This window comes from Medicago sativa, chromosome 5, assembly GCF_051527215.1.
Source record: "Medicago sativa cultivar Bolivia chromosome 5, Bolivia_mono, whole genome shotgun sequence".
Lineage (NCBI taxonomy): Eukaryota > Viridiplantae > Streptophyta > Magnoliopsida > Fabales > Fabaceae > Medicago > Medicago sativa.
This window is the reverse complement of record NC_140753.1, coordinates 53,128,093-53,155,982: the sequence shown is the minus strand read 5'-3', so window position 1 is coordinate 53,155,982 and position 27,890 is coordinate 53,128,093. Positions and strand designations below refer to the sequence as shown.

At 34.0% G+C, this 27,890-nt stretch overlaps 1 protein-coding gene across 2 annotated transcripts; it reads left to right on the top strand.

Moving 5' to 3' along the window:
• Positions 1 to 569: 569 nt before the first annotated feature.
• LOC146922965 (RING-finger, DEAD-like helicase, PHD and SNF2 domain-containing protein) lies at positions 570 to 17,420 on the top strand. 2 transcript variants are annotated; one of them, XM_085715733.1, is made up of 21 exons: positions 570 to 686; positions 1,507 to 2,333; positions 2,684 to 2,890; positions 3,035 to 3,096; positions 4,800 to 5,256; positions 5,905 to 6,105; positions 6,530 to 6,788; positions 7,951 to 8,191; positions 8,281 to 8,453; positions 8,542 to 9,117; positions 10,252 to 10,412; positions 10,484 to 10,700; positions 10,793 to 10,993; positions 11,432 to 11,548; positions 11,832 to 12,074; positions 12,898 to 13,102; positions 13,718 to 13,929; positions 14,082 to 14,171; positions 15,533 to 15,684; positions 16,117 to 16,351; positions 16,943 to 17,420. In XM_085715733.1, the coding sequence occupies exons 2-21, from the start codon at positions 1,519 to 1,521 to the stop codon at positions 17,201 to 17,203; spliced, it is 5,085 nt and encodes a 1,694-aa protein (XP_085571859.1). In that variant the 5' UTR covers positions 570 to 686; positions 1,507 to 1,518; the 3' UTR covers positions 17,204 to 17,420. The 2 variants fall into 2 exon arrangements, with proteins under 2 accessions (XP_085571859.1, XP_085571860.1); XM_085715734.1 differs by having other exon boundaries at positions 570 to 1,259.
• The last annotated feature ends 10,470 nt before the right edge of the window (positions 17,421 to 27,890 follow it).

Genomic DNA, 27,890 nt, shown 5'->3' with positions numbered 1-27,890 from the left:
TAATTAAGCCTAAAATAAACTGTTTTAATAACTGTTATTTTCTCATGAACTTATACCTTAACTATACTTAGATTAAAACATTTAAAATATTTTTTTATAAGTTAATTCAAATAACATACGACTTATATTTTTATTTCAATTTGACGCAGTATGGAAGCGTAGGCTAGCAAGCGCTAAACGTAGATAGAAAAGAACAAGTTTGCAAGCGACAAACTTGTGAAAATAGGGTTGCAAGCGACAAACCTATCAAAATAAGGGTTCCGGAATCCACCAGAAAATTGAGAGAAAATCTCAAATATTATTAATGAATGAAAAAGTGTGCCTTTTAAGCTACATAAGTTCTGCTTATATAGTGAAAGAAATAACAAACCCGTGGACCGAAATAAAATAAAACGAAATAATAATAGAAAATTGTAGAAAACTACTAAGATTTGACTAAATAATAAATACTACTAAATTACTAGTAAAACCCTCCTTCATCACAATTTTGCCTCAATTAAAAAAAAAACTAAATATTAATTAAACATATATTTTTTTTATATATTCATAAGACGAGCGGAATGAAAACCGTTGGATTTGTTGCAAACAACCAGTTATTGCGGCATTCAGTTGTAACCTAACATGATCCTCGAGGTCGAACGACAGAGTCCTTAAACACGCACGATTCCTGTTCTCACTTTACTTCGGTGATTCTCTCTCTCTCTCTCTCTCTCTCTCTCTCTCTCAGGTTCCAATTCAAAAACCCTCTCTTTTGATTATTAGACTATATGTTTATGGCGGTTAATGTCTCTATTCTATGTTTTTGTGCCTACCCTTTTATTTAATTTTGTCTAAATTCAGTTAAAGTTTTGTTTTTGTGCTTACCCTTTGCTTTTTACTTGCATTTTTTTTGTTAAGTTTTCAATGTTTCTACATTGAATGAATGTGTATCTTTTGAGTTCATGCTTAATTATTGTTTAGTTCGGTGAATCACTTACACGAACACGAACACAACACTGACACATAGACGCGATAATAATTTAAGAACATAGAAGTAATTGAATGTAATTATATGTGTAAGTATGGTGTCCCACCCTCGTGTGTTAGACACCGGATATGTTTTCGACATGAATAGTCACTGCTATCTATTTAGTTTGTTACTTTATTTTGGTCTGTAGAAGTAGCAATCACCCCCTGAAACTCACTCACACAACTTCGAGATTCTAGGTTCGAACCGGGTGAAGGGGTCCAAGTCCAACCTTGTAATATCGGCATTTTCAGTTGAGCTAGAGCTTACATATTAGTTTGTTATTTGCTTGTTGTTATTTTACATATTAATGGTGCATTCTTTGATTTAATGCTTATGCTATTTGAGAACCTAAGTCGAAATGTTAAATCTTTTGAGTTCTTGTGGCTCCATGTTGTGCTTCAAATTCAATTCTTTTAACATCATTAGTAATTTTAGCATGTTATAAGTATAATTATAACTTGGCGTTTTTTTCTTTTTTTCTTCTTGGTTTTGTGCAGTGGTAACAACTAATGGGTAGGCGAAAAAGTAAACCTCATCGATCAGGTGGGATAATAGTAGAAACAAATGCTAGTGCTGAAACAGAATTGAATAAACATGCCGTAGGAGCTGGAGGAAAAGAAAATAATGATTTTGGTGATATTTATAAACCTTATTTTGTTGAGGTTGACCGGTCTGGTTGGTTGTCCGATGAACACCTTGATATTTCTGAAGTTGTTCTTAGGGATTTAAATATAGGAGAAGGCTTTTATGGATTTGAATTGTATGAGGATATTTATCAGGATCCCCAATTCTCATTAAGATTTCGGTTGTGCAATATTGGCAATGATCTTGGTCGATGCAAACTTGGCCATTGGCCAGTGTTACCTTATACTGATATTCATCTAGAGTTTGTTAAAAGAGCTACGGTTGACAGTACCGAAACATGCACGGTGTTATTATCAGGTATTTTTGATGGACCTGATGAAAGTGTTTCTGGTCTTGTTCATTTGGCGAGTATGAAATTTGTTACATTGAGGGCAATTCTTGGGATTAGGCTTTCGGAGGACATTCCTTCCCTTAGGGTGAGGGTTGAGGTACTAAAGAGTGCCTTCGATGCATGCGAGTCACTTCTTGAGGCTTCTAGAAAACCTTGGAAAAAGAGTATGATGAATGTTATGTCTTGGTTACGACCAGAAATAATGACTTCAGATATTAAGTATGGGTTTAGTAGCTATATGGAAATGGAAGTTGATTTGCAGACAGACATGGCAGATGACGGTGGCTATGCAGGGAAATGTTCGAGGTTCGATCCTGCTGGTTTTTATGAAGCCATCAAGCCTTCAAAGTAAGTTAAGCTTTCTCTTTTGTGTTGATCACTAATTTAAGGGTAGAAACAATTGTTATATTGGTCAATCGTCATTGATTAATAACATACTAACTTTGTTTAAGTCTTAACAATAATCAATCTACAATTCAGTGTTGTCCAATATTGGCTATAGGGTAGCATAATTTGAAAAAACCGTCATTGTTCTGCGATACGCTATTTAGTACAAAGAGTTGTCAAATGGTGGCAGTATAACAATCTAGCGTAGCGGAACTTGTACAAAGCAGCTGTTTTTCACAATCCACTATTGATAACACTGCTCCAATTTTTTCGTCTAGTTTGTAGCTTATCTTTTGTATATTTGTGCACAGAACAGAGCCAATGCTTGAAGATGACATACCAGAGTTACTTCCTGAACTGAGGCCATATCAACGGCGTGCAGCTTTGTGGATGGTAAAACGAGAAAAAGCTACGGAAGAAAGTCAGGCTGAAATAGAAAGAAATCAGTTTCATTCTCCATTATGTGTGCCGGTGGATTTTCTGGACACAAGGTCTAAAATGTTTTTCAACCCATTCAGGTACGTTTTCACCAGTTCTCAAAATGTAACTTACATGCATTATTTTTTATTGCACGACTCATATATGGGAGGTCTCACTTTCTCTCTCCCCCTACAATTATGATTTCATTTCACTTGTACTTATTTGAGTTATAATGGCTTCAGTGGAAATATTTCCTTGTGTCCAGAGACTTCGTCACCTTATGTATTTGGAGGCATTCTTGCTGGTAGGTCTCAAGCTATGTTGCATATTTCTTTTATTTTTCTCAAATAATCCTGTGTATTTTATTTACTTTTTAAAAAATTGTGATATTTTGCAGTTAAAATTTAATCTGTTTTATTAAATACCATATTTTCACTAGTTGGTGTCCCTTGATTTTGTTAACGAATTAACTATTGACTATTTTCAGTCAACTTTATTGCATGATGAGTAACCCATGGAATCTTGTGACTGCAAGATCAATAGGGGTCTTCTGATAGCGTCCTGAACTCTGCTGTTAAAATCCTGTAAATGCCGTTTTATATCCCTTGAAAAATTGGGGTTAAAACAGAGGTCCTAGTCCTAGTCTCAGTTGTAATCCCTTAATGTAGGGAATTTTCCTTAACTACAACCTAATTACAGATTATACACTTATTAAAAAAGATTCTTTCACTTATTAAAAAAGATTTTTTCACTACTTAATTCATATATTTCTTAAATAGCACACAGATTACCACCCATCTTCAAAACTGTTGAGTGTGTGTTTTCTATTCCCAGCAGCATGGATATGTCCTTGTACAGACTTATATGATGTTGAGCCACCACCAAGTTGCTCTTTGATGAAACACCTATCCACTTTCACATGCTCTATTCGATCATGTTGAACCAGACTATAAGCTTTTCTGATTGCTGAATTATTGTTGTAATAGTGCTTCATTGGTTCCTTTCAACCTGGTGCCAGAACACAAAATTCTGCTTTAGCATTAGATTTTTCCACTAGACTTTGATTTTTACTTCTCCATGTCAAATTATTCTTCCAAGAAAACTGCAACACCCAATGGACATTGCATAGTGAACATTGGTGCAGGCTTCAAGTACATATTTCCATTTCTTTTGAACAAAATTCCTCTTCCTGAATTTTCTGAGATACTATAGAATTCTATGAGTAACCTACAAATGAGTTTCTCTTGGGCTATGCATAAATTGATCGATTAAGATTAGGCTCGGGTGTATAAGAGTTACTCAATAAACAAAAGGACATCTTGTCTTGTGTGTCAATTTGGCCAAAAGTAAACTGTCTGGCAATTTGGCCAAATTCCATCATTGCCATTGGAGAACAACTAACTAGCCCAGTTATGCTTACACCTATTGTAACTCCCTCTTCCATCAGTTACATTGCACATCAACCACCTACGGGACAGCTCACAGACAAAATAAAAGGTTGTATTGTGACTCAACTTTTTGCATTGTGTTGTTCTACACTTCTACTTGATCGTCTCTCAGTGTGCTTCCAAGGAGAGTAGGAAACCCCTTGTTACACTTTTCACTCTTGTTGTTTGCTTTCTTAATGTTTATTTTGCTCTATGTTGTGAAATCTTAAATCTGTAACTCTAATACCTATGCGTTCTGAAACCTATGAGCTCGTAAGTTGAAAGGCTAATGTTCTTTATTGGTATTATTGACAAACTGGGTGATGTTCGACCAGCATAGTCTCTCATTCATTGTGCTTCAAAGACAACTCTGATGGAAACTTTTAACTCTCATGCTTTCTATATGTTTATTTATGATCGATAGTATGGAATATTGTGTATGCAATGTAACTGTAATGCTTATGTTCTGAAACGTGAGTAGAGTAAGTTTGATGGCAAATGTTAATTATTTCTATTGCCATTGATATATTGAAGACTGTGGGTTTTCTGTTCTCAATGACTAAATGTTTCAATGTAACAGATGAGATGGGATTGGGAAAAACTGTAGAATTGCTTGCTCTCATCTTTGCTCACCGGGGATCAGCATCTGAAAGTGACATACTAATTGATTCAGTGCCCCAAGTCAACGGCGACGAAAAAGTCGCTTTAAAAAGACTCAAAAAAGAGCGTGTGGAGTGCATATGTGGAGCTGTGAGCGAAAGTCTCAAATATGAAGGACTATGGGTTCAGTGCGACATTTGTGATGCTTGGCAACATGGAGATTGTGTTGGTTATTCAGCTAAAGGAAAATCACTGAAATCAAAACGAGGATTGGAAAGCAAGACATCTAAAACCACCATAGCTGTGACGAGTGGGGAATATGTATGTCAGATGTGCTCTGAACTAATACAAGCTACTGAATCTCCTATTGCTTCTGGTGCCACTCTCATTGTCTGCCCAGCTCCTATTTTGCCCCAGTGGCATGACGAAATTATACGGTATAGTTTTTTCTTAATGAAAACTATGAATGTTGGCACCAACCTAGAGCTTGGTGTGTACTCTTTTTTTATTACACCTGCAACGTCCTACTTTCTGACTTAATCCCATATGAAGCAGTTACATGCTTGCATCCATTTGTGTTAATGGTCAACTTGGCCTAAGGATAGAATAATCTCCTATTAGGGTGGCATAAGTAACGCATTAAGAATGTTAACAGATCACAGATTTGAAATGCTATCTGTGTTCGCTTTATTTTGGAATGCTGAAGCTGCCCCTAAGGTTTTTAAAACCATGATACATATTAACATAATTGATTGTTGTTTGTGTGACGTAGACATTATAAGTTATAAAGAAGATCTTTCCCCTGCCATTTATTAAAGCTCAAGTCACATGCTGGGACTCACTACTTCTCAAGTCTATGTTGTGTGTTTCATTAGGGTGTTGCATACCATCTTTTGGGAAAACAATAGCTGTTTTCAAGTTTTAGTTTCTTTTAGACATGCATAATTGGATTATTTTCCATGCTTTAATTGCGTTTATGAATTGTTTCATTGTTTGTATGTGTAATTCTTTTTTAGTGATTTAATATAAATGAACTTATATCTGTCTCATACTCATTAACTTTTCATTGTCACTTGTCACTGCAGTCATACACGCCCAGGAGCCTTGAAAACTTTTATTTATGAAGGTGTGCGTGACACATCTTTCTCCAATTCATGTCTGATGGATATCGGTGATCTTGCCAGTGCGGACATTGTATTAACTACATATGATGTGCTTAAAGATGATTTGTTCCATGATTCTGATAGACATATAGGTGATCGACACCTTTTGAGATTTCAGAAAAGGTATCGTATTTTCCCCTTTTCAGTATGTTAATTATATATAAACTGAAGTTTTTTTTTTGGACTTCAATTATGAACTGAATTTTTACGAACAGTATGTTAATTATAAACTGAATTTGAGTTCTGAAACACAATCTAATTCAGTATCAACAAAAAAATGTAAAACAACCTACTCCGACATTATTAAAGAAAAACGGTTGTGCGACTTGTTTGGTTTTGAAAAATAAAGTTAAATTGACAAAACTACCCTTTCATTTCAAGTGATTTGAAATTGTGGAAATTGGTGTGTGTGTGTGTGGATAGGAACCATATGTGATATATGTCGTCATGTCAATGCTCATGACAATGTGTAATAGAACAAGTTAGCTCTCCGTATGTCCGTTATGATCCTAGATTTTTAGTAGCCTGTTTTTGTTCTTTCTTCTAGGTACCCAGTTATCCCAACTCTTCTTACCAGAGTATACTGGTGGAGGATTTGTTTGGATGAGGCTCAAATGGTGGAGAGTACTGTTGCTACCGCTGCTACTGAAATGGCTCTAAGACTCCATTGCAAGCATCGTTGGTGCATTACAGGGACCCCAATTCAGCGAAAGTTTGATGACTTATATGGACTTTTAAGGTTCACCAAATCCAGTCCTTTCAATATATACAGATGGTGGAGTGAAGTAATTCGAGATCCTTATGAGGTATTTTATCTTAATTTAATGTTTGACTTCATCGTTGCTGATTAACGTTCCTTATTACTCAGTTTTTCTTTTATAAATTGTTGAGAGTCCTACATCAAATAAGATATGACCTAATAATGTGTTTATTAGTACAAGCCAACTTTGTGGGGTTGAGTTAAGTCTAAATCAAATTTTAAGATGATATCAAAGCCTATCTATGATCCGTTTGACCACTTGCTATTGAGCCACTCGGGTCACGGTCTAGATGTGCAGCTCTGGGTTTCAGAGGATTGTGTTGCAAGTCCCATACTGAATGAAATATGACCTGAAAATGTGTTTATAAGTGTGATGCATCTCTCGTCTTACTGGTTTTTTGGGTTTAGTTAGGCTCAACCAAAAATACAAGACAAATTGTTGAAATTTGAGGCCTAACTCATCCTTACAAAATCGGCTCGTAAGGTGAGGAGTGCCTCCTCTTTATAAACTCTTATCAAGAGTCTTATCTAACCGATGAGGGACTAAATCCACACCCTCAAAGCCAACACAAGGCAACTAGGGCAGATTGCATTAAAGGTGGGATTACCAACACACCCCCCTCACGCTCAGACCCAATGGGCATGAAGTGTGGCAATGCGGAATCCCAACGGTAGATCTTGGATAGGCTTTGATACCATGTTGAAATTTGAGGCCTAACTCATCCTTACAAAACCGGCTCGTAAGTTGAGGAGTGCCTCCTCTTTATAAACTCTTTTCAAGAGTCCTATGTAACCGATGTGGGACTAAATCCACCCCCTCAAAGCCAGCACAAGGCAGCTAGGGCAGATCGCATTAAAGGTGGGATTACCAACACACCCCATCACACTTGGGGCGGGATTTGCAACACAAATAAATAAACATTGAATAGTGTACTGTTAGTTCGATTATATTCTCTTATAGTCAGCCAATAGCGAAAAACAATATAATAGTCTTAGCAGCTAGAATTAATATGGAAATCTAGGTCCTTATTTTATTTTCATAAGACATGCTAGAAGTTGTGTCTAGAGAATACAGTAGCCTTTCAAATATTGTATTATTTTAGATATCTCTGATTTGTCGTGTCATTGATCTGAATCACTTCTTTCTGTTGAGTTCATTTATTATTTTGTACATTTCTATTCTTATCCATTATTCCATAATTTTGCAGAAGGGAGATATGGGAGCTACGGAATTTACACACAGAGTTTTCAAACAAATCATGTGGCGTTCTTCTAAACAACATGTTGCAGATGAATTGGAATTGCCCTCCCAAGAGGAGTGCCTCTCTTGGCTTACACTATCACCAGTAGAAGAGCACTTTTACCAGAGGCAACATGCAGCTTGTGTTAGAGACTCCCATGAAGTTATTGAAAGTTTGAGAAATGATATTCTTAATAGAAAAGTCCCAGGTTTCTATCAGTGTTGCGTAATTTCATTTTAAAAGTCATTTGAAATCAATGAATTGGGATACTGATTGAACTTTTCGTATGGATTCCAGATTCTGTCTCTTCTAGTGGTTCCTCCGATCCATTAATCACTCAAGCGGAGGCAGGGAAGCTATTGCATGCTTTGCTAAAGCTTCGCCAGGCTTGTTGTCACCCCCAGGTTGGAAGTAGTTCTGGATTGCGTTCCCTGCAGCAGTCACCTATGACAATGGAGGAAGTACTGACGGTGTGTTATTTGTAACAGTTTTCGTATTCCATAAGCTTTTATTAACAATATACGTACATTTTCAGTTGACATGGAACTTAATCTATAGGTCCTTATAAGCAAGACCAAGATAGAAGGTGAGGAAGCTCTCAGGAGGTTAGTTATTGCTCTGAATGCTCTTGCAGCAATAGTTACAATACAAAACGATTTTTCTCAAGCTGCTTCGCTGTACAATGAATCTCTTACTTTAGCTGAAGAGCATTCTGAAGATTTCCGTCTGGATCCATTGTTAAATATCCACATTCATCACAATCTTGCCGAAATATTCCCCCTGGCTGAAAATTTTGCTTTGAACTTGCCATCCAAAGGAAAACAATTATCTGGGACTTCCGCAGTTAATACAGCCAAAAAGCATTATATTGTAAAGGTTGATAATGATCAAGTGAAGAGGCATAAAATCAGTAACTGTGGTGACATAAGTTTAACTGGGGCTGCTTCAGATCCATCAAATGTTGCATCTAGTAGTTCAGAAAATGGATTAAATGATAGGGAATCTGATGATTTGTCGGCCAGTTCTGTCAAATATCTGAAAGCACAATGTGAAGATTCAAAACATAAATACTTATCTGTTTTCAGTTCAAAGCTAGTTGCAGCTCAGCAAGAGTTTCAAAGTTCTTACATGCAGGTAGATATCCCTAATGGCTCTCAAGATTTTTATTTTATTTGGTTGTATTGAATTTTTTAATTTTTATTTTCTTTGCCTTGCTTAGTATCCTGAAATATAAGTTGACCTTTTTCTTATCGACTGCCGAAAATTTAAGAAGTCATGGAATGATTCTTTTAGTCTAGTCTGTATGTAATATCTTAACTACCACGAATTGAGTATAACCAATTTATTTCCCACTTCATTTGTTCCTAATACACAGTTTGTGAATTATTAATTTAAGCCTCGGAATGAGTTATTGCTCCTGTTTGTGCTTTTTGTTTATATTGTAAGAAAAGGAAAGGACTACAAGATATGTTGATTATACTGGCCAAAAGAAGAAGATATCCACTAATCATGCTTCATTTTTATACTAGTTAATTGATTTTATCTATTATATAAGGGGATACATGAGTTTGAGGTGGCTTTTTCACTTTCAATTATACCCTTAAACAAATTTTGCCGAAAAGAATGTTATATTGTTGGTGTCATTGAAAAACATAAGTATTTATATTATATTTACTATATTGTTGGTGTCATTGAAAAATATAAGCATGATTTGTTACAATTTGAAAGTCAAAAACATCTATACATATAATTTTGACTAAAATCAAAATAGTATTAATCAAAATCAAAATTTCACAAAATGTAGTTTCTCAACAAACAAAAATAAAATCACAAAAAGTGCCTTTCATAATTTATACGTGTTAGCGTAATAAAAAGAGCGGACAGATGGGCACGGGAAGGGTAGCACTTGGGTGACATAGAGTTGGGTGACATTGGTGACATTGGCCAATCACAATGTCACAATGCTTGTGTTTCTCTCTCTTTCACAAGCATTGTGACATTGTGATTGACCAATGTCACCCAACGCTATGTCACCCAAGTGCTATCCAGCACGGGAGTGCCCGTCTGAACGCTGGTGTTGACATATTTTATTCTTATGAAAATTTGAAGATTTGAATCTATTCTTTTTCTTTTTTTTTTTACTCTTATTTTGGCAATATTTCCATTTTAATAAACTTGTTATCTGGTGGGATAGTTCTTGGTTTGTATTAGCAGTAGTTTCGCCATCCACTTACTATTATATGTAATTGGCATCTGGACTTTTTCTAGGTTTGTAATGCATATCACGACACCAGTACAAATCAAACTACATTTTGGTGGTTAGAAGCACTTCACCACGCTGAGAAGGATAAGGATTTCTCAACTGAGTTGATTAGAAAGATTGAAGAATCCATCTCAGGAAATTCAAAATCGTCGAGATTAGCTGCTCGGTTAGTGATGCTTTGACTGTGTAAATTTACTACTCATGCATTGTTACTAATGTGTGATACTTCTAATCCAGTTTTCGGAGCATAAGCTCTCTGACGTATGAAATTCAAACCGGATTAGATCAGCTAGTAGCCTCAAGGAAAGTGGTATTAGATCGTCTGTTAGAAATAGATCAGACGATGGAAAACCCAAAAGATGAAGATATTGAGCGCGTTGGTAAATGTCGAAATTGTCAACCTAATTGTGATGGCCCTCCATGTGTTCTGTGTGAGCTAGATGAATTGTTTCAGGTTTGGAAATTGGAATTTGAACTTATATGTCAATTTGATTCACTCTACTTCTAACAAATGTAATATGGTTATTGGTTTAATTTTATCTTCAGCATTACGAAGCTAGACTCTTTGTTCTCAAGAACGAACGTGGAGATATAATTTCATCTGCTGAGGAGGCAGTAGATTTTCAAAAGAAAAGTTTCGCACGGAATCATTTCCTGTCAAACCTATCAAAATCTAATCAAAGTTCATCAGTATCTAATATTGATAATGAAGAATCCAGAAAAAGGAATGTTGGGCAGAAAGTTGTGGTTAGTTATTGATTTCATTTAATTGACTTTTGTATTGAGTCATAAACAGACACATATAGATTATAGCACCTCTCTCTCCCCCCTTTATCATTGTCATTTACAATCATAATGTTTCTCTTTTGTTCATTGTTGACTGAAACAGAGTCCAGAATTGTCACATAAGAATGAAATAAAAATTTAAAGAACTTCAACACGTGCTGCATTATCCTGAAAAATTCTCAAGATTTTGTGAAATTCACCAAGTCCCTTGGCAATGTATATGTATATTACCATAAATGTTGAATTTATGAGAAAATCAAGCTGCACTTTATGAGAAATTATATTTGAATTTGACCATAAATGTTGATAGCTTCATTTCATTAAAGAAAATCAGGTCAGTGCTGAAATATGCAATAATTGCTTACTAATGTTCCATATTGATTATGGTGATCTATTTAGACTTCAAGATCGGCATCTATCCTGGAGGTTCTTCTTGGAGTTATAAAGAACTATTGCAAGACTCGATTTGGAAAGGACAGTGCCTCAGCAGCGACCAAGCATTTACATATTCTTGAGGTATTATTGCCTGGTGAAATATTATCTATGCTTATCTAGAGTTGAATCGGTAGATATGATTCATATAGGAGGTATTAATTTAGAGAAAGCATGAATTTCAGTAGTATCCTCCCGTCCTAAAATATAAATAAATAAAAAAGAGATATTCGAAGATAGGATGATTGTGCTCACCTAGAAATTATTGATCAACAGTTTTCTTCTGTAATCTTTTTAAAATTTGTGATTATCCATACTAACAACACATATTAACTGGAATCTGATTATTTGTTCATGACTTTGTAAGGGAATGCGAAAGGAATTTGTCTATGCAAGGTCTTTGGCATCAGCTCAAGCTCAATATCTGCGTGCTCATGATGAAATAAAGATGGCGGTTTCTCGTTTACACCTAAGGGAAAATGAAGACGATAAATCTCTTGATGCTTTAGGTGAGAATGAATTATATGCGGCTAGCTCAAACTTTACCCAGGAGAAGTTTATGTCACTGGCCTTGTTGTCACAGATAAAAGGAAAGTTACGCTACTTAAAGGTATGGAAAAATAAGCATTAGAAATTTGTATGTATTTAATTTAATTTGCTTTGTGTCTATTTGCTAAATTTCTAGGTAATCAAAGTCAAACCCTTTAGGAATTAATGGTGACTGTAAAGTATACTCATATTGCTGAGATTTTAGGAGCTGTAATACCATTTGAGAGTTGGCTCTTGATAATAATCATGAACCATTATGCAGGAGCATGACAATTCTGAATGGTAAACTAAAAATTGTTTAAAAACCAATGTACAAATGAAACAAGTGAATCAGTAAGTTAAATGTTATCTTTTCTGCTTATAGATATAGTTATTCTTAAATTGATATTAGAATTTTTTTTATATTGTAATGAGCTTCTCAAGATTCCATTGCATGCCAATACTATTATCTGTCAACATCTATCGTCTCAATAGTATGAGGTTTCCATCAATTGATGATTGGCATGGTTCTGTTTTTAACACGACTTATAAGAGTTGGTGAAACAAAATTTGATGTTTGCTTATCTAGGGGTGGCTATGCAAAATTGAGACGAAAATAACTTCACTGTCTCAAACATGAGACTTTCAAAGACTACGTTGAGAATAATTTCTGCTTCTGGGCATGTTGGATATGATTAATAGGAAAAATAATTCATTTGAATATTGATGTGAATGTCTGAAATTAATTCTTATTTGTCATTGGGCATTAATGTGAATGTGGCTGTCATTTACGGATCCAACGAAAAGATCTATGATATTGATATTGTACCAAAAAAATAAAATAAAGATCTATGATATTTTCTTTTCTGATTCGGGCATTAAACATAAACTGAACTACTTTTCAGGGTTTGGTTCAATCTAAGCAAAAACTGCCATCGGAAAGTCCAGATAACTCTTCATGCACTCAAGATACAAATGCTATGTCAAACTCTACGGAAGAGAAGGGTGAACTCATACCTAAAACTTATGAGGAATCATGCCCAATTTGTCAAGAAAAGCTAGGCCATCAGAGAATGGTGTTTCAATGTGGGCATGTTACTTGCTGTAGATGTAAGTACTATATGACAAAACTTCATATTATCTTTCTTTAATTGTATTAGAGATGTGATAGTCATTCATAAATTTTTAACAGCATAAGCTTTATAGTGATTTAATAGTCTCTATAATCAAATAATCAAGACTATGTTCCTTGTTGTCTCCGTTCTTCTAAAAAAAGCTAAATTTTAGCACATGGTAAATATAGGCATGTGCTTTGTCCACATTTTAAGCTCAAAGTAAAGAGTTTTTGTGTGTAGGGGAATGTTAGAGGTGTAATGAACCATAGAAAAGTGTTTGCATAACAACTTAAGCTTTGGAGAGAATTGTTTCTTCACAATTTGTTCAAAAACCAGAGTAGTGCTTCAGTCAGTGTTAATAATATGGGAAGTCTTTTATATTTTACGTGTTTCTCCTGTACATGTAAAAGGCCCTGGTATATTTGACTTAGCATTGTTGATCTTATGTTTTCACCACACCCATGTAAAACACAAAGTCATATCATAGAAGCATGCTATAGCACATACACGCATAATGGTATTTGTCCATTTTTGCTCAATAGATATACGGTTAAGCATTTATTGACTTTTATAAATACTATATGAAACATAACTATGCATCTATTCTCAGGTTTATTAGCTATGACTGAGAAAAGACTTAAACATAGCAAGACTATTACTTGGGTGATGTGCCCTACATGTCGACAGCATACTGATTTTCGAAACATTGCCTATGCTGTTGATGCACAAAAGGAATCTCCCAATTCGTCAATGCTGCATACAATTGACAATTGTGAAAAACACGAAGCATCCATTACTGTTGAAGGCTCATATGGAACCAAGGTGTTTTATCGCATTATACTGCTTTAAGCGTATTGATAACCTCTGGATGAATAATTAGCTTATTTCACTTTTGTTTACACATGCCACCATCCCTGGGATCTGGTTGTGATGTCTATTTCCAAACTGGCATGACTTTGTACTACTTTCTGCAGGAATCTCCCAATTCGTCAATCCTGCATACAATTGACAACTGTGAAAAACACGAAGCATCCATTACTGTTGAAGGCTCATATGGAACCAAGGTGTTTTATCGCATTATATTGCTTTAAACGTATTGATAACCTCTGGATGAATAATTAGCTTATTTCACTTTTGTTTACACATGCCACCACCCCTGGGATCTGGTTGTGATGTCTATGTCCGAACTGGCATGACTTTGTACTACTTTCTACTTGAGATTATACTTAAAATGAATGACATGGAACTGCATGGGGTCAGGAAACTATATCAATATTTGTATTTCTTTTGTTGTTTAAAATAGGTTTGAGCTACTTGCCTTAAAAAATAGTTTGAAGCATGAACTGAGTTGCCCTAGAACCAGTGTCCTAACAGATTTATGATAATCCCGACACCATCTTAGAATTTGGATTGGTCGTAATTCAATCTCAAAAAGCGACCTGTAAAGTGAGGGATACCTATCACTTACAATCACTATTCTCAGGCCATACCACTATCCAATGTGGAACTCTCAAGACACTCCCTCGAAACCCATGAATGTATCTAGGATAGACTCTTATACTATTCTATAATTTGGATTCGGGTTAACTCAACCTTACAAAATTGGCTTGTTAGGGGTGGTATGCCCACCACTTATAACTACTATTCAGGTCATATGAGTATCCAATGTGAGACTCTTAACACCCGCTCATGCCTAGGGTTGGATATTAGAGTGTGACCATGTTACTTTGTAATAGGTGGCCTAACTAATTTAGGGATAAGTTGGATATCAGCTTAGAATTTGGGTTTAAGGCCTAACTCAACCGCACAAAATCAGCACTTCCGGGATAAGTCTTATACTATGGTAGAATTTAATTGGGTCTAACTCAACCGCACAAAACTGGCTTGACTTTAGGCAGCCGTGAAATGTTCTTTCATAATTTTCTAATTAAGAAAAATAAGCAGTTCAAGCTATAAAAAGCAAATTAACGCATCAGAAGGGAGCTAATATTTTAATAAGATTATGAATTGTGCATTTATTAGGCATGTCTCTTAATTTCAAATCTTTGCTAATGCATATTGGAAGTAGTTAAGTAGCTTAAATGTTTATAAATTTGGTTGGTTCAATGGACTGTACTCTTTTATGGAGGGTTTTTATCAATCTCTAATGAATATGTCATGATTCCAACTTCTTGTTTTGATGTGGCTGTTACAAAATTTTCATGAGCAAAGATTTTTATTTATTTATTAACATATGGCCAAGGGTTTAGTGATAAGAATCAAATTTGAATACAATGTACAAAAGACAACTTGGTTATTATTTTTAGAATATTTTTAAATTTAAAATATCTATTATAATGTGTATAATATTGTTAATAATGTATTCTAACTTTCCAATTTGTAATTTTCATCTTCTTGCTAATAAGTCAGCATTGATTATTTGCAGATTGAAGCAGTCACAAGACGAATCTTGTGGATAAAGGCTACAAATCATAACTCAAAAGTTCTTGTATTTTCAAGTTGGAATGATGTACTTGATGTATTGGAACATGCCTTTGCCACCAATAACATCACCTTCGTCCGGATGAAGGGAGGCAGGTATATAATAATCTATGGTATTGCTCTTTCATATTTTATGCTGGACTGGAAGACATTTGGAGGCATAAAAAAAGAGACGGAATAGGAAGACAAAATTATGATGGAAACCCTATTTAACTATTTTGGTTCATAATATTCAATTTCTTTCTTGACGTGTCTTTTACATTTCAACTTCCTCACATTGGTCCCTTATATACTCACCTCTGTTAGATCCTCTATGGCTTTGACTTTTCGAGAAACACCTAATTATAAATCAAGACAATAGGGCATAATTTTTCATCAGGATTATATTCTTAAGAGGCTATGAAGGCCTTTGAAGATATGGATGATTGATTATCTAATTTATTTATGTCTTCGTTAGACAGTCACCTACTTTCAAATTTCAACTTTATTATACTCAATGTTGTTTTTGTTATGAATTTGTGAGTTCAGGAAAGCACACACTGCCATCAGTCAATTTAGAGGAATACAGAATGGCACAAAAGACTGTGAATCTATTCAGGTGTTATTGCTTTTAATCCAACATGGAGCCAATGGCCTCAATCTTTTGGAAGCACAGCATGTGGTTCTTGTAGAGCCATTACTCAATCCAGCTGCTGAAGCACAAGCAATCAGCCGTGTACATCGAATCGGTCAAAAACAGAAGACCCTCATTCACCGTTTCTTAGTAAGTATCTATCTCTCACCACTCAAATTCAATCATCCTTGTTGTCTTTGAACTGCTCTTCAGTTGGATTACCGTAGATCATTTTCTAGCATTCGTGTCCTAGTTCTTTTGCTTTAAATGTTCGGATTTTAGATGCATCATTGTTTGTTCCTCAATTCATATCAAAATGTCCTGCGTAGCTTAATTAAGAGTTTATTCTGTAAGCATTTGTCATATATTTGCTCATCTATACTGTTTCTACAATTGGTGAGGGAATGTCAGAAAATTCAGTTCAAGCTTTGTATAAAATATTTCTATAACCTATTACAAAACTATGTTGTAAGTGCTTTTTTGAATCCTTATACAAGTGTTTATATCACGATATGAGTTTATTTTCAAGATAAATTTGTTTAGACTCTTTGAAACGCCTCCTAAATGCTTTTGTAGATATTTTGGAAATATCAATTTTTATTTGAATGAATGAATGAATAAAAAGAACATGAATTAATGTTCTTGCCTATTTCTGCACTTTCTTGGCTATGGCCTTACGTTTTGTTTCAGAAATTCCTACATGAAGAAATGTTCTTATATCTTTGTTCTTGCATCTATTAGGTAAAAGACACAGTTGAAGAGAGCATATATAAATTGAACAGAAGCAGAAGCAATCATTTATTCATTAGTGGCAACACAAAAAATCAAGATCAACCTGTTTTGACTCTAAAGGATGTGGAATCCTTGCTGGCAAGAGCACCAAGAACTGCGCCGGAAATCGATGAAAATCCTAATAATACAAATACAAACCTGAGAGACCTGCCACCATCACTTGCAGCGGCAATAGCGGCCGAGAGAAGACATAATGAGCATAGAACATGATTCTCTTTTTGTCTTCGTTTCAAAAAGACTCCAACAATTTTTAGAGGCAAGAAGAGTTGCATTGATTCTTCAGACCGTTTTATCTACTAGTAACTAGATTTTTTTTTTTTTAAATATCAGAATTTCATTTATTTTTGTACATATAATTATGGATATATTCAAGTTTTATTACTTTCCATCTCTAGTGGTATGAGAAATCTTCCAATTCGTACTGAAATGAGTGTAACATGGTTTTAAGCAATGTTTTTTAGATTGGAAAGTTAATTTTTAACATGTGAAAGACATTAACTTGACTATTTATTAGAAAATAAACCATAAATTTATTCTTTTAAGTTTTAAGTATTACTCTCGAATTTAGTCTCTAAAATCTGTAATGTGTTTTTTTTTTTTTTGAAATAAAATTTGTAATGTTATTCCTTAACTTTTTAATATTAGATATTAAAGTGACAGATTTCATATATTTTAAGGATTATTTATTATTCTTATATTCTTTAAAAAGTGTGTTTATCAGCATATTAATGTGTCGCCTCCTCTGTCGTTTCATGTTACTATCGGTGCTATGCTTCAGCTAGGGAGGTCGTTGCGATGTGGCATTGAATGTTTGGTTGTTATTGATGAGGTGGTTTGGAGTGAATTGCATCATTCTTGTTTATCCATCGGGAGTGTTTGAGTGGGGGCACAACAAATAAGAAATTCCTAAAAGGGTGGTGTTTATCCACGAGGATGGTGTAGCATGCGGCAATTTGAATTATTTGGAAAGGGAAAAATGATCGTATTTTTAATAACATATCAAAAAGGGTGGAGGAGTCTAAGGTCTTATCGTAGCTATGGTTTTTGGGGCGAATGAAAATTCCGGCTTGTATGCATAGTTTTATAACTCGGCTCGGTTGTCGACTTGGTAAGGGTATTAGGTCACTGGGTTATTGGTCGAACCATTGAGTCACTGGTCGAACCGCATGATGAAACCGGATTAAACCGGATGACTCGGTTAGATAACTCGGTCTCTTTATTAGATCTGTATTGGTATTAAACCGGATTGAGTCAGATTACTCGATGACTAAAATTCCAAATTTCCTAAATTCCTCACAAATTTACAATTTTTTAAAATATATTCTTCCCAATTCGTTTCATTATATTTTTTCCCCAATTGATTTCCCTTTTTAAATTTTTATAATCTTCCTGAATAAATGCCAAAAACTATTTTTTTTAAAGTGAACGCATGTCATATTTATTGATTTTTTTTTGGCATATTTATTGATATAAATATAAATATATAAAAAGACAAACTTGGGCCATCACAAGTTTGTCTCAGGTTAAGTGAAGAAAAAAGAGAATTGCTTTTCCGACAATGAAAGTTTCCTATTGACACAAGTAAAATACTAAAATGCCCCCAACGGTAGTTAACTACCGTTGAGGACCCAGCGGTAGTTAACTACCGCTGAATTCATTTTATGTCACTTTCTCTGTCTTCTTTTCTTCTTCTCCATCTTTGTTGCTTTTCATTTTATGTCACTTTCTCTGTCTTCTTTTCTTCTTCTCCATCTTTGTTGCTTTTCTTCAATTCACACTACCATGTTGGCATCAATTATACATCATATTTTCACACCGCTCACAACCAGTCTTACAAGGCTCACAAGAATGGCATCAAGAAGCCAAAGAGGCATCGCCACACTTCCACCAAAGGGATGGATCCAAAGTTCTTGAGTTATGAGATTAACATGACTATTTTTATCTGGTTTTTAATGAAGTAAAAGCCATGAAAGAGAAGGATTTGGGTTTGATTTTTTTTTCCAGAAGCAACAACAAAAAATACCCAATTCAAAAAAATCGATTTTTTTTTTTCAAAATCATAATGGGTAGTTTCATAAACAACAATAAGAAATAACCAATTCAAAAAAAACACTGGCCCAAGCCCATTGTCCCCACTATTCATAACCCTAGTTGTAAAATTGTAAATCATCTTCTCTCACATGTTTGTTGCCGCCGCTGCTACTTTCCCTGTCTCTCTCTTCTTCTTTTTTTCAACTCAATCAACACTTCTTCCTTCTTGATGCTCCTCTTAATATGTCTTTCTTCTTCATCCCTTGTCTGTGAGAAAGTTGTCGCTACTGATTGATACGTTTTAAAATAAAAAAAATGCTTGACCCGGTCCAGTTGAAGGAAACCGGCGGTTCTCTGGTTTATCCACAAAACCTGCCGAGTCAGCCGAGTAACACTGGTCAACTGCATACCCGATCCAACTAATGACTCGAACCGTCCATGCCACCGGTTCACGGTCCGACCGACCGGTCCGGTTCGGTTTTTAAAACTATGCTTGTATGTATTATGAACGGATGTGGAACCCAATTGATTGCCTATTGGGGTAGTGAGGTGTGTTTTTTGGAGGTGCTATTGGGTTCAGTTCTGTGTTGTTTAGTGATTTTTGTTGCTTTTTTTTTTGTTGCTGGTTTTTGTTTGTGCAGCTGCTTCTTTGTTACGCGACTGGTGCGACTGTGTGCTTGGGGATGGTTTGTTGCTGTTTCGGCTGCTGTGAGGTGCAATCGGTAGAATGTTTCTAGTCGGGCAGTACTTTAGAGCCCGGGTTCTTGGCTGTTTTAGTTGGGCTGTGTTTTTTGCTATTTCTATTTTTGGGATTGACAATTGTTCCTTGACTATTACTTTTCCCACCCTCTGTGTTTCTCACGCGCCCTATTTTCTCACGCGCCCTTTTCCTAAGCTCTCTCTCTCTCTCTCTCTCTCTCTCTCTCTCTCTCTCTCTCTCTCTCTCTCTCTCTCTCTCTCTATTCCTCCTTTGTCTCCTTTCTCCTAAACCTTAGTTTTCTTTTGCTCTTTGAATTTCCTTCTTTCTTTTTCGGTATCCATGATTCTCTAATGCTTTTCTCTATTTATAATTACTGGTTGGGTTCTCACTTAATCTTTTATATACTTACTATCTACACCTCTAATTTGGTTACTATTCTTTTCTTAAGTATACATATTTGTTGTTTACACTTTCCTCTGCTTAAATCATTAAAACCTTGCTCATTCTTTTCAACCCAGTTTTACTAATGCACTACTGTTAGCACCCTACTTCTTTATTCTCGACAAAAATACTATTTTCTTCCCAAAACTTATTTTCCTTCACTCTTTAACCAACCAAGTAACCTATTTATTTCCTCATTACATATTCTCCTAATAAATACGAATAATTAAATTAATAATATCAAACAAACCAATACTAATAATAATACTAATATATTAATATTTAGGGGTGTTACATATAGTCACCAGTTCAATTGCCACTGTCGATGATAGGACATATTTGGTGGATGATTAGTAATTACTTTTGTAAATTCTTTTTGAGCTTGAGGCCCTGACCCTGGTGTGCATCCAAAGCTCACCTAAACATTTTGTAACCAAATATATTTTTACAATTGATAATTCATTTTTTGAATGATAAATTGGTAGAGAAAGTTTCAAATAGTTATTGGATTAAAATTAAATTAGTTGTGTGTGTTTGTGTGTGTGTGTGAACCTTGAAAACACAATCACAATCTTAGGCTCCATGGTTTGCCGGCAAAGCCAAAATTACCATCGGAGGTGGCAAAGTTGATGTCCTCTTTGACACTGATGCTTTCTTTGATGTCGATGATTTCATCAATTTTTTCTTCAATACTTTTTATAGATTGATGATAATGCTGAATTTGGTTAAATTTATGTTGGCTTTAAAAGTGTGGTGCTAGATATGATAGTAAATCGTCAATGTGATGCGGTATGAAAGGTTCAGTAGATTTCTTCTCACGTAACTTAGAATCTAAATGCTTTTCACCGAATCCCATAGTTGTTTGCAGTGGCGGAGCTACATGCACCCTTGTGTGGGCATGTGCCTGCACTATTAATTAATTTTAGTATATAACATACTTGTTAAGCCAACTTCATGCCCCCCATTATTCAGTAAAAAAAATCATTTTACCAAAGTAAATTAGTCCAACTAATTAATATATCATATATTGATAAATTGATTCATTAGTTCTTTTTTTTTTTTGTTGCTATAAGTGATTCATATGTAATAAAATTTTGTTTCAAATTAAATTATCATTTCAATTTTCAATGCAATCTTAAACATTTTTTTTATTATACACTGATAGTTGCATTATTTGCAAGTACGTGTGAGAACAGGCAGGTCAGCCTTTAACCTAGCTTATATCGGGTCCGATCATATTTATTTTGGGGAAGGTCAATACTTTTTTAGAAACCTATTTAGCTAAAGAGTCAAGCCACAAACCATAGATAAAGTCTTTTAGGCCTAACAGGTTGGCCTATTAAGTATACATACAAATAACTTGCAAAATTTAACTCGACTCAGCCTATTCCCGCTCCAATTCTCAAGTCAATGACTTCCACTTGATATTTATTGAAATGCAAATATATTATTAATATTTGATAAGAGTAATTTTGTAAAAGTATTAGTTTTATTTCTCTTCAATTCATATATTATTGTAAGGTGATTATTTTACTTTAATCTTGTACTGTCTTAGAAAATATATATTATTTTTTTTTTTTTTGTAAAATAACATTTTTTAGTAGTATAGTATATGAATATTGCCCCCACAATATTAAATTTCTGGCTCCGCCACTGGTTGTTTGTTGTTGTTGTTCATGATGATGGTTAATATTTGAGTATGAATACATATTTGAGACAGAGAAGTTGCCGAGGTAATTTAGAGTCAAAGTATATCATGCCTTGAACCTATAGGTAAATATATATAATTATATCAGAAACTATGACATTTGATTATATCTATTTCCATGCTTATAATAAAAATTAAATTAAATTTATTCGCAAAATAAATAAATAAAATTCAAATCCAAATTTTAGAATTATAATAGTATAATAAATTAATATAAAGATATAATTCTTAAATATAACGATAATATTTTAAATTTGGAGGCTGGATTTTATTACTTTTTGCCTTTAGTGTCTCGGGAAAGTAAATTCTCTGCACATTATTTGTCTGACCAAATTATGTGCGTTATCAAGTTTTATAAATACAAGAAATAAAGTAATATTCATTTCATTTGAATTTGGATATAAGTATAATTTGGATATATAGTGAATATGCCTTCAAGCTACATGTGCATATATACTTATATCCAAATTGTTAAATGACTTTTTGTAGCCATATAACTTCATCTATTTCCAAATTCAAATCAAATGAATATTGTTTTATTTATTGTAATGAAAAATACTTTATAAAATCTAATAACACACATAATTTGGTCAAACAAATAACGTGCAGAGAATTTACTTTTTTCGAGACACTAAAGGCAAAAAGTAATAAAATCCTTCAACTTTATAATATTATCTTTATGTTTAAGAACTATATCTTTATATTCATCTATTTATTATATTATTATAATTATAAAATTTGGACTTGAATTTTATTTATTTATTTATTTTGCGAATAAATTTAACTTAATTTTTATTATAAGAATAAAAAATAGATAAAATTAAATGTCGTAGTTTATGATATAATTATATATGTACCTGTAGGTTCAAGGCATGATATATTTTGACTCTTCATTACCTCTACAATTTCTCTATCTCAATTTGTATTCATACTCAAATATTCACCATCATCATGAACAACCACAAACAATTATGGGATTTGGTGAAGAGCATTTCAGATTCTGAGTTACGTGAGAAAAAATCTACTGAACCTTTCATACTGCATCACATTGACGGTTTACTATCATATCTAGCATCACACTTTTATAGCCAACATAAATTGAACCAAATTCAGCATTATCATCAATTTATAAAAAGGCTATTGAAGAAAGAAAAAGGGTGAGAAGAAAATTGTTGTCACCCCAGACGTCCAAAATTGATGAAATCATCTACGTCAAAGAAGGAATCAACTTTTCCACCTCCGATGGTAGTTTTGGCTTTGCTGGCAAACCATGGAAACTAAGATTTGTGATTTGTGATCATGTTTCAATGTTTTAACTCACACAACTATAATTTATTCATAATTCATTTAATAAATTGTGGGTTATGATACAAGTAACTTTTTTCTTTTATTGTTTATGAGATATGCGAATTTTTAAAGAATATTATAATTTTTTTTTCCAAAACTCGGTATCTAGGTCAAGAACCGACTATTGGAGGGATCAAATCCCAATGAATATTATACATATAACTCAAACAATAATAAGTTCTATATAACCAGACAAATGCCGGGAAAATAAGCTAGTAAGAATTAAAACAATTAAAATCTTAAATTATATGGACATAACCGAAATGAAGAAAAGAGAGTAAACCGAAAATCACCCAAAATGTCAGGAATCAAATGCACATATAACCTACCTTTATTAGGGTTAAGTTGATTTTAAAAAAAAGTTATATAAACAAACTATATAATTTAATATTTGGTTTAAGCAAAAATATTAAATATATTATGTGAAACTATTTCGAAATGACACTTTAAATGTAAGAGAAAGAATATTACCTGGTCAATTGACACTTGTAGCTATGGTAGAGCATTAGACGGGTTTGGTCAATTTCGAGTGAAAAATCTCAAAACCGAGTGGAACCAAAGAGGAGTATATCGAAACCATTCCCGACCGTTTATGGCATCGGATTGATCGGGTGGCAGTTTATGCGGTTGTGCGGGTGGGTTGGTTCGGTTACGAGTTTACAAAGAAAAAAAACCGCAAAATCTTAATTGTACTCCTCTTCTTCCTTAGATTCATCATCAACAAGATCTGCACATATGGGTTTAAATTTTAAACATAAAATGTATATAGATAGATCTGGTAGGATGTGACTTAAAGATATAGATCAAGCACATGATTAACCACAAAACAGATATGCCCATATGGATCAAACATAAGGATGAATAAAAACTATTGGATCTTTGAGTAGATCTATGGAGAAATCATTGACCATTAGATAACATAATACAAATTGATCAGAAACTCAATCTCACATGAGATAGGAAATGATGAAATGATTGGGTTGGGAGAATAAACAAATAACCTAGCTTTATTAGGGTTAAGTTGAGTTTAAATAAACAAACTAGATAATTTTATATTTTGTTTAAGCAAAAATATTAAATATATTATGTGAAACTATTTCGAAATGACACTTAAAATATAAGAGAAAGAATATTACCTAGTCCATTGACACTTGCAGTTAGGGTAGAGCATCGGACACGTTCGGTCGGTTTTGGGTGAAAAAACTCAAAACCGAATGGAACCAAATAGGAGTATATCGAAACTATTCCCGACCGTTTATGGCATTAGATTGGTCGTGGCTGTTTATGCGGTTGTGCGGGTTTGCGGGTGGGTTGGTTCAGTTACAAGTTTACAAAGAAAAAAAGCTGCAAAATCTTAATCGTCCTTATCTTCTTCCTCAGATTCATCATAAACAAGATCTGCACATAAGAGTTTAAATTTTGAACATAAAATGTATAGAAACAGATCTGGATGGATGTGACTTAAACAGTTAGATCAAGCACGTGATTAACCACAAAACAAATCTGAACATGTAGATCAAACATAAGGATGAATAAAAACTATTGGATCTTTGAGTAGATCTATAGAGAAATCATTCATCATTAGATAACATAATACAAATTAATCAAAAATTCAATCTCACATGAGAGAGGAAATGATGAAATGATTGGGTTTGGAGAATAAACAAATAGGGTTAAGTTGAGTTTAAAAAAAAGTTTAAATAAACAAACTATATAATTTTATATTTGGTTTAAGCAAAATTATTAAATATATTATGTGAAACCATTTCGAAAGGACTCTTAAAATATAAGAGAAAGAATATTACCTGGTCAATTGACACTTGCAGCTAGGGTAGAGCATCAGACGGGTTTGGTCGGTTTCAGGTGAAAAATCTCAAAACCGAATGGAACCAAAGAGGAGTATATCAAAACCATTCTCGACCGTTTATGGTATCAGATTGATCAGGCGACGGTTTATGCGGTTGTGCAGGTGGGTTGGTTCGGTTACGAGTTTACAAAGAAAAAAAGCTGCAAAATCTTAATTGTACTCCTCTTCTTCCTCACATTCATCATAAACAAGATCTGCACATATGGGTTTAAATTTTAAACATAAATTGTATAGAAACAGATCTGGTAGGATGTGACTTAAAAATTTAGATCAAGCACGTGATTAACCACAAAACAGATCTGCACATATGAATCAACCATAAGGATGAATAAAAACATTTGGATCTTTGAGTAGATCTATTGAGAAATCATTGACCATTAGATAACATACTACAAATTGATAATAAACTCAATCTCACATGGGAGAGGAAATGATGAATTGAATGGGTTTGGAGAGATAGAAGGAGAACGGGAAAAGGTTAAACTTTGAAGCTAATAGGAGAGGGGTGTTTGGGTAGTGTGTTTTGAGGTGGGTGAGACCGTGAATGAGTGAGGATGAAAGGTATTTATACCTAGGTTAAAAATAAAAGATCAAGCTAGGGCCACTTATATCCCATGTGCGGTCGGACATGGGCTCTAATGGTTTACAAATTTCAAAACATAGCCCGACCGTAACGACCCATACAAAACTTTGTTGAGTTGGCCCATAACCCGCATAACCCATTCGAACCCGTTCGAGACACAAATTATAGATACAATTTTATGGGGTTCGGTTGGGTCCGGTTCCTTTGCTCAGCGATACTCGCAACATGAAAAAAATTGATATAAGGTAAATTCTACACCCAATATTTTAAAAGTAAAAAATTGAAAAAAAATTTGGGAAGAAAATTAATTGTTAAGATATTGAATTAACAACTTCTTTTACCTACCTATATTTTTGAAATATCTATAGGAAAAGAGTTTTTTTTTTTTTTGATAGGAAATCTATAGGCAAAAGAGTTGAATGGCAAACAAAATAGATGGTAATATGTATATACTTTTTTATTTTATATTTATGATTAATTGTTTTTCTCTTTTTGATATATAAGCCAAATTAATGCATTCAAAAGTGGATTATAAAAGTGAAAGATGTCATAAGTCAATGTCAACAGGAATTTTTTTACAAGGTAAGTACATAACCTACATCCTAAATTTTAAAAATAGAAAATGACTAAAATGGGAGAAAAATGAATTGTTTGGATATTGAATGATTAGTAATTTACCTTATTTTAATGATTTTTTTCTTTCTCTATCTGATAAGATAAAAAAAATGCACTAAAAACTATTATAGAGAATTAATTAAGTGGTTTTAATAGGTATATATATATATATATATATATATATATATATATATATATATATATATATATATAACCTTCTATTAAGCTTATATCGGAACAAGTTCAATGGCTCCATACAAATAGAGGTTAATGCTTTGAACAAGGTTAGAGCCAAATGACACAATAATTTTGAACAATTTGTCAGAAGGCATTCATGTAATTTGAAACAATTTTGGATGCTAATTCCAAATCTTAGTTATCAAGGCCTTGAGTTTGTACTAAGGCACTACCAGGACCAATCCTAGAGTTTTACGGGCCTTAGACATAATATGAGAAAATGGCCCCCTACATAATACATCATAATTTTTATAATATTACTTTCTCGCCCTATTGGCTACTCGCGCACCCTATTTTATTCCGAAAATACCCTTCGGAAAATGTAATCTGAACCCGTTCGGATTGTATAATTCGAACTGCCACAATATATACAGTACTGGACAAAACTGACAGTTTTGCATGTTTTTGTCGATTCATACTTTTTTGAAGATTAAAAATTAAATAAAAGACAATTATGATAAAATTGTACCATTAAATAATTATATATATATATATATATATATATATATATATATATATATATCATTATACAAAAAAAAAGTTGAATTTATATCATTACACATTTAACTAATGATATACATTTCAACTAATGATATACATTCCCTCAAAAAATATGATATACATTTAATCTAAACCGCCCCATGATCTATGTCAATATCATCAAGATTAAAGCTATCTTCCTTTTCAAGCTTCACACCATCTTCAACCTTCTTCCCAGCAACAACCTTTTATTTTAGATCATGATTTACAATAATGTACAAATCTTGGTCATCCAAAATGACTTCAACACCCGCCGCCCAACTTAGTTCATTATAGTCGGCCATTCGACTGTGATAAGTGCTAGAAAGTTGTATTTTAAATGAATATTCAAAGCACATTTGTTACTTGAGTTATAAGTTATTAAGGGAAAAGCCGAGAGATAAGTGATTATTGCCCTTTTACGCTTTAGGTATCTTACTTTACCCATTTGTGCAGGAATTAAGCTCAAGACATTAAGCAAAGAAGAAAAACAAAGAAATAGTGCAAAAGGTAACTCGCAATGGCGAGTAGAAGAGGAGCAAAGGCGAGCCAGAGGCGAGCACAAGTCAGAGAGCACAAAGATCTCACTCGCATCCAACACGCAACTGCGAGCTGAAGGCGAGCTCACTCGCAACGGTGAGCAAAAGAACCTCAAAGGCGAGTCTGACGCGAGTTGAAGTCAGTAAGTCCAGTAACTACTCGCACTCAACTCGCCAAAGGCGAGCAGAAGGCGAGTAAACTCGCAACAGCGAGCTCAAAGGCGAGCAAGTTCCAGAGAGTGCCAGTTTTTCACACGCTCTCAACTCGCAAAGGCAAGCAGGAAGCGAGCAACTCGCAATGGCAAGTGAA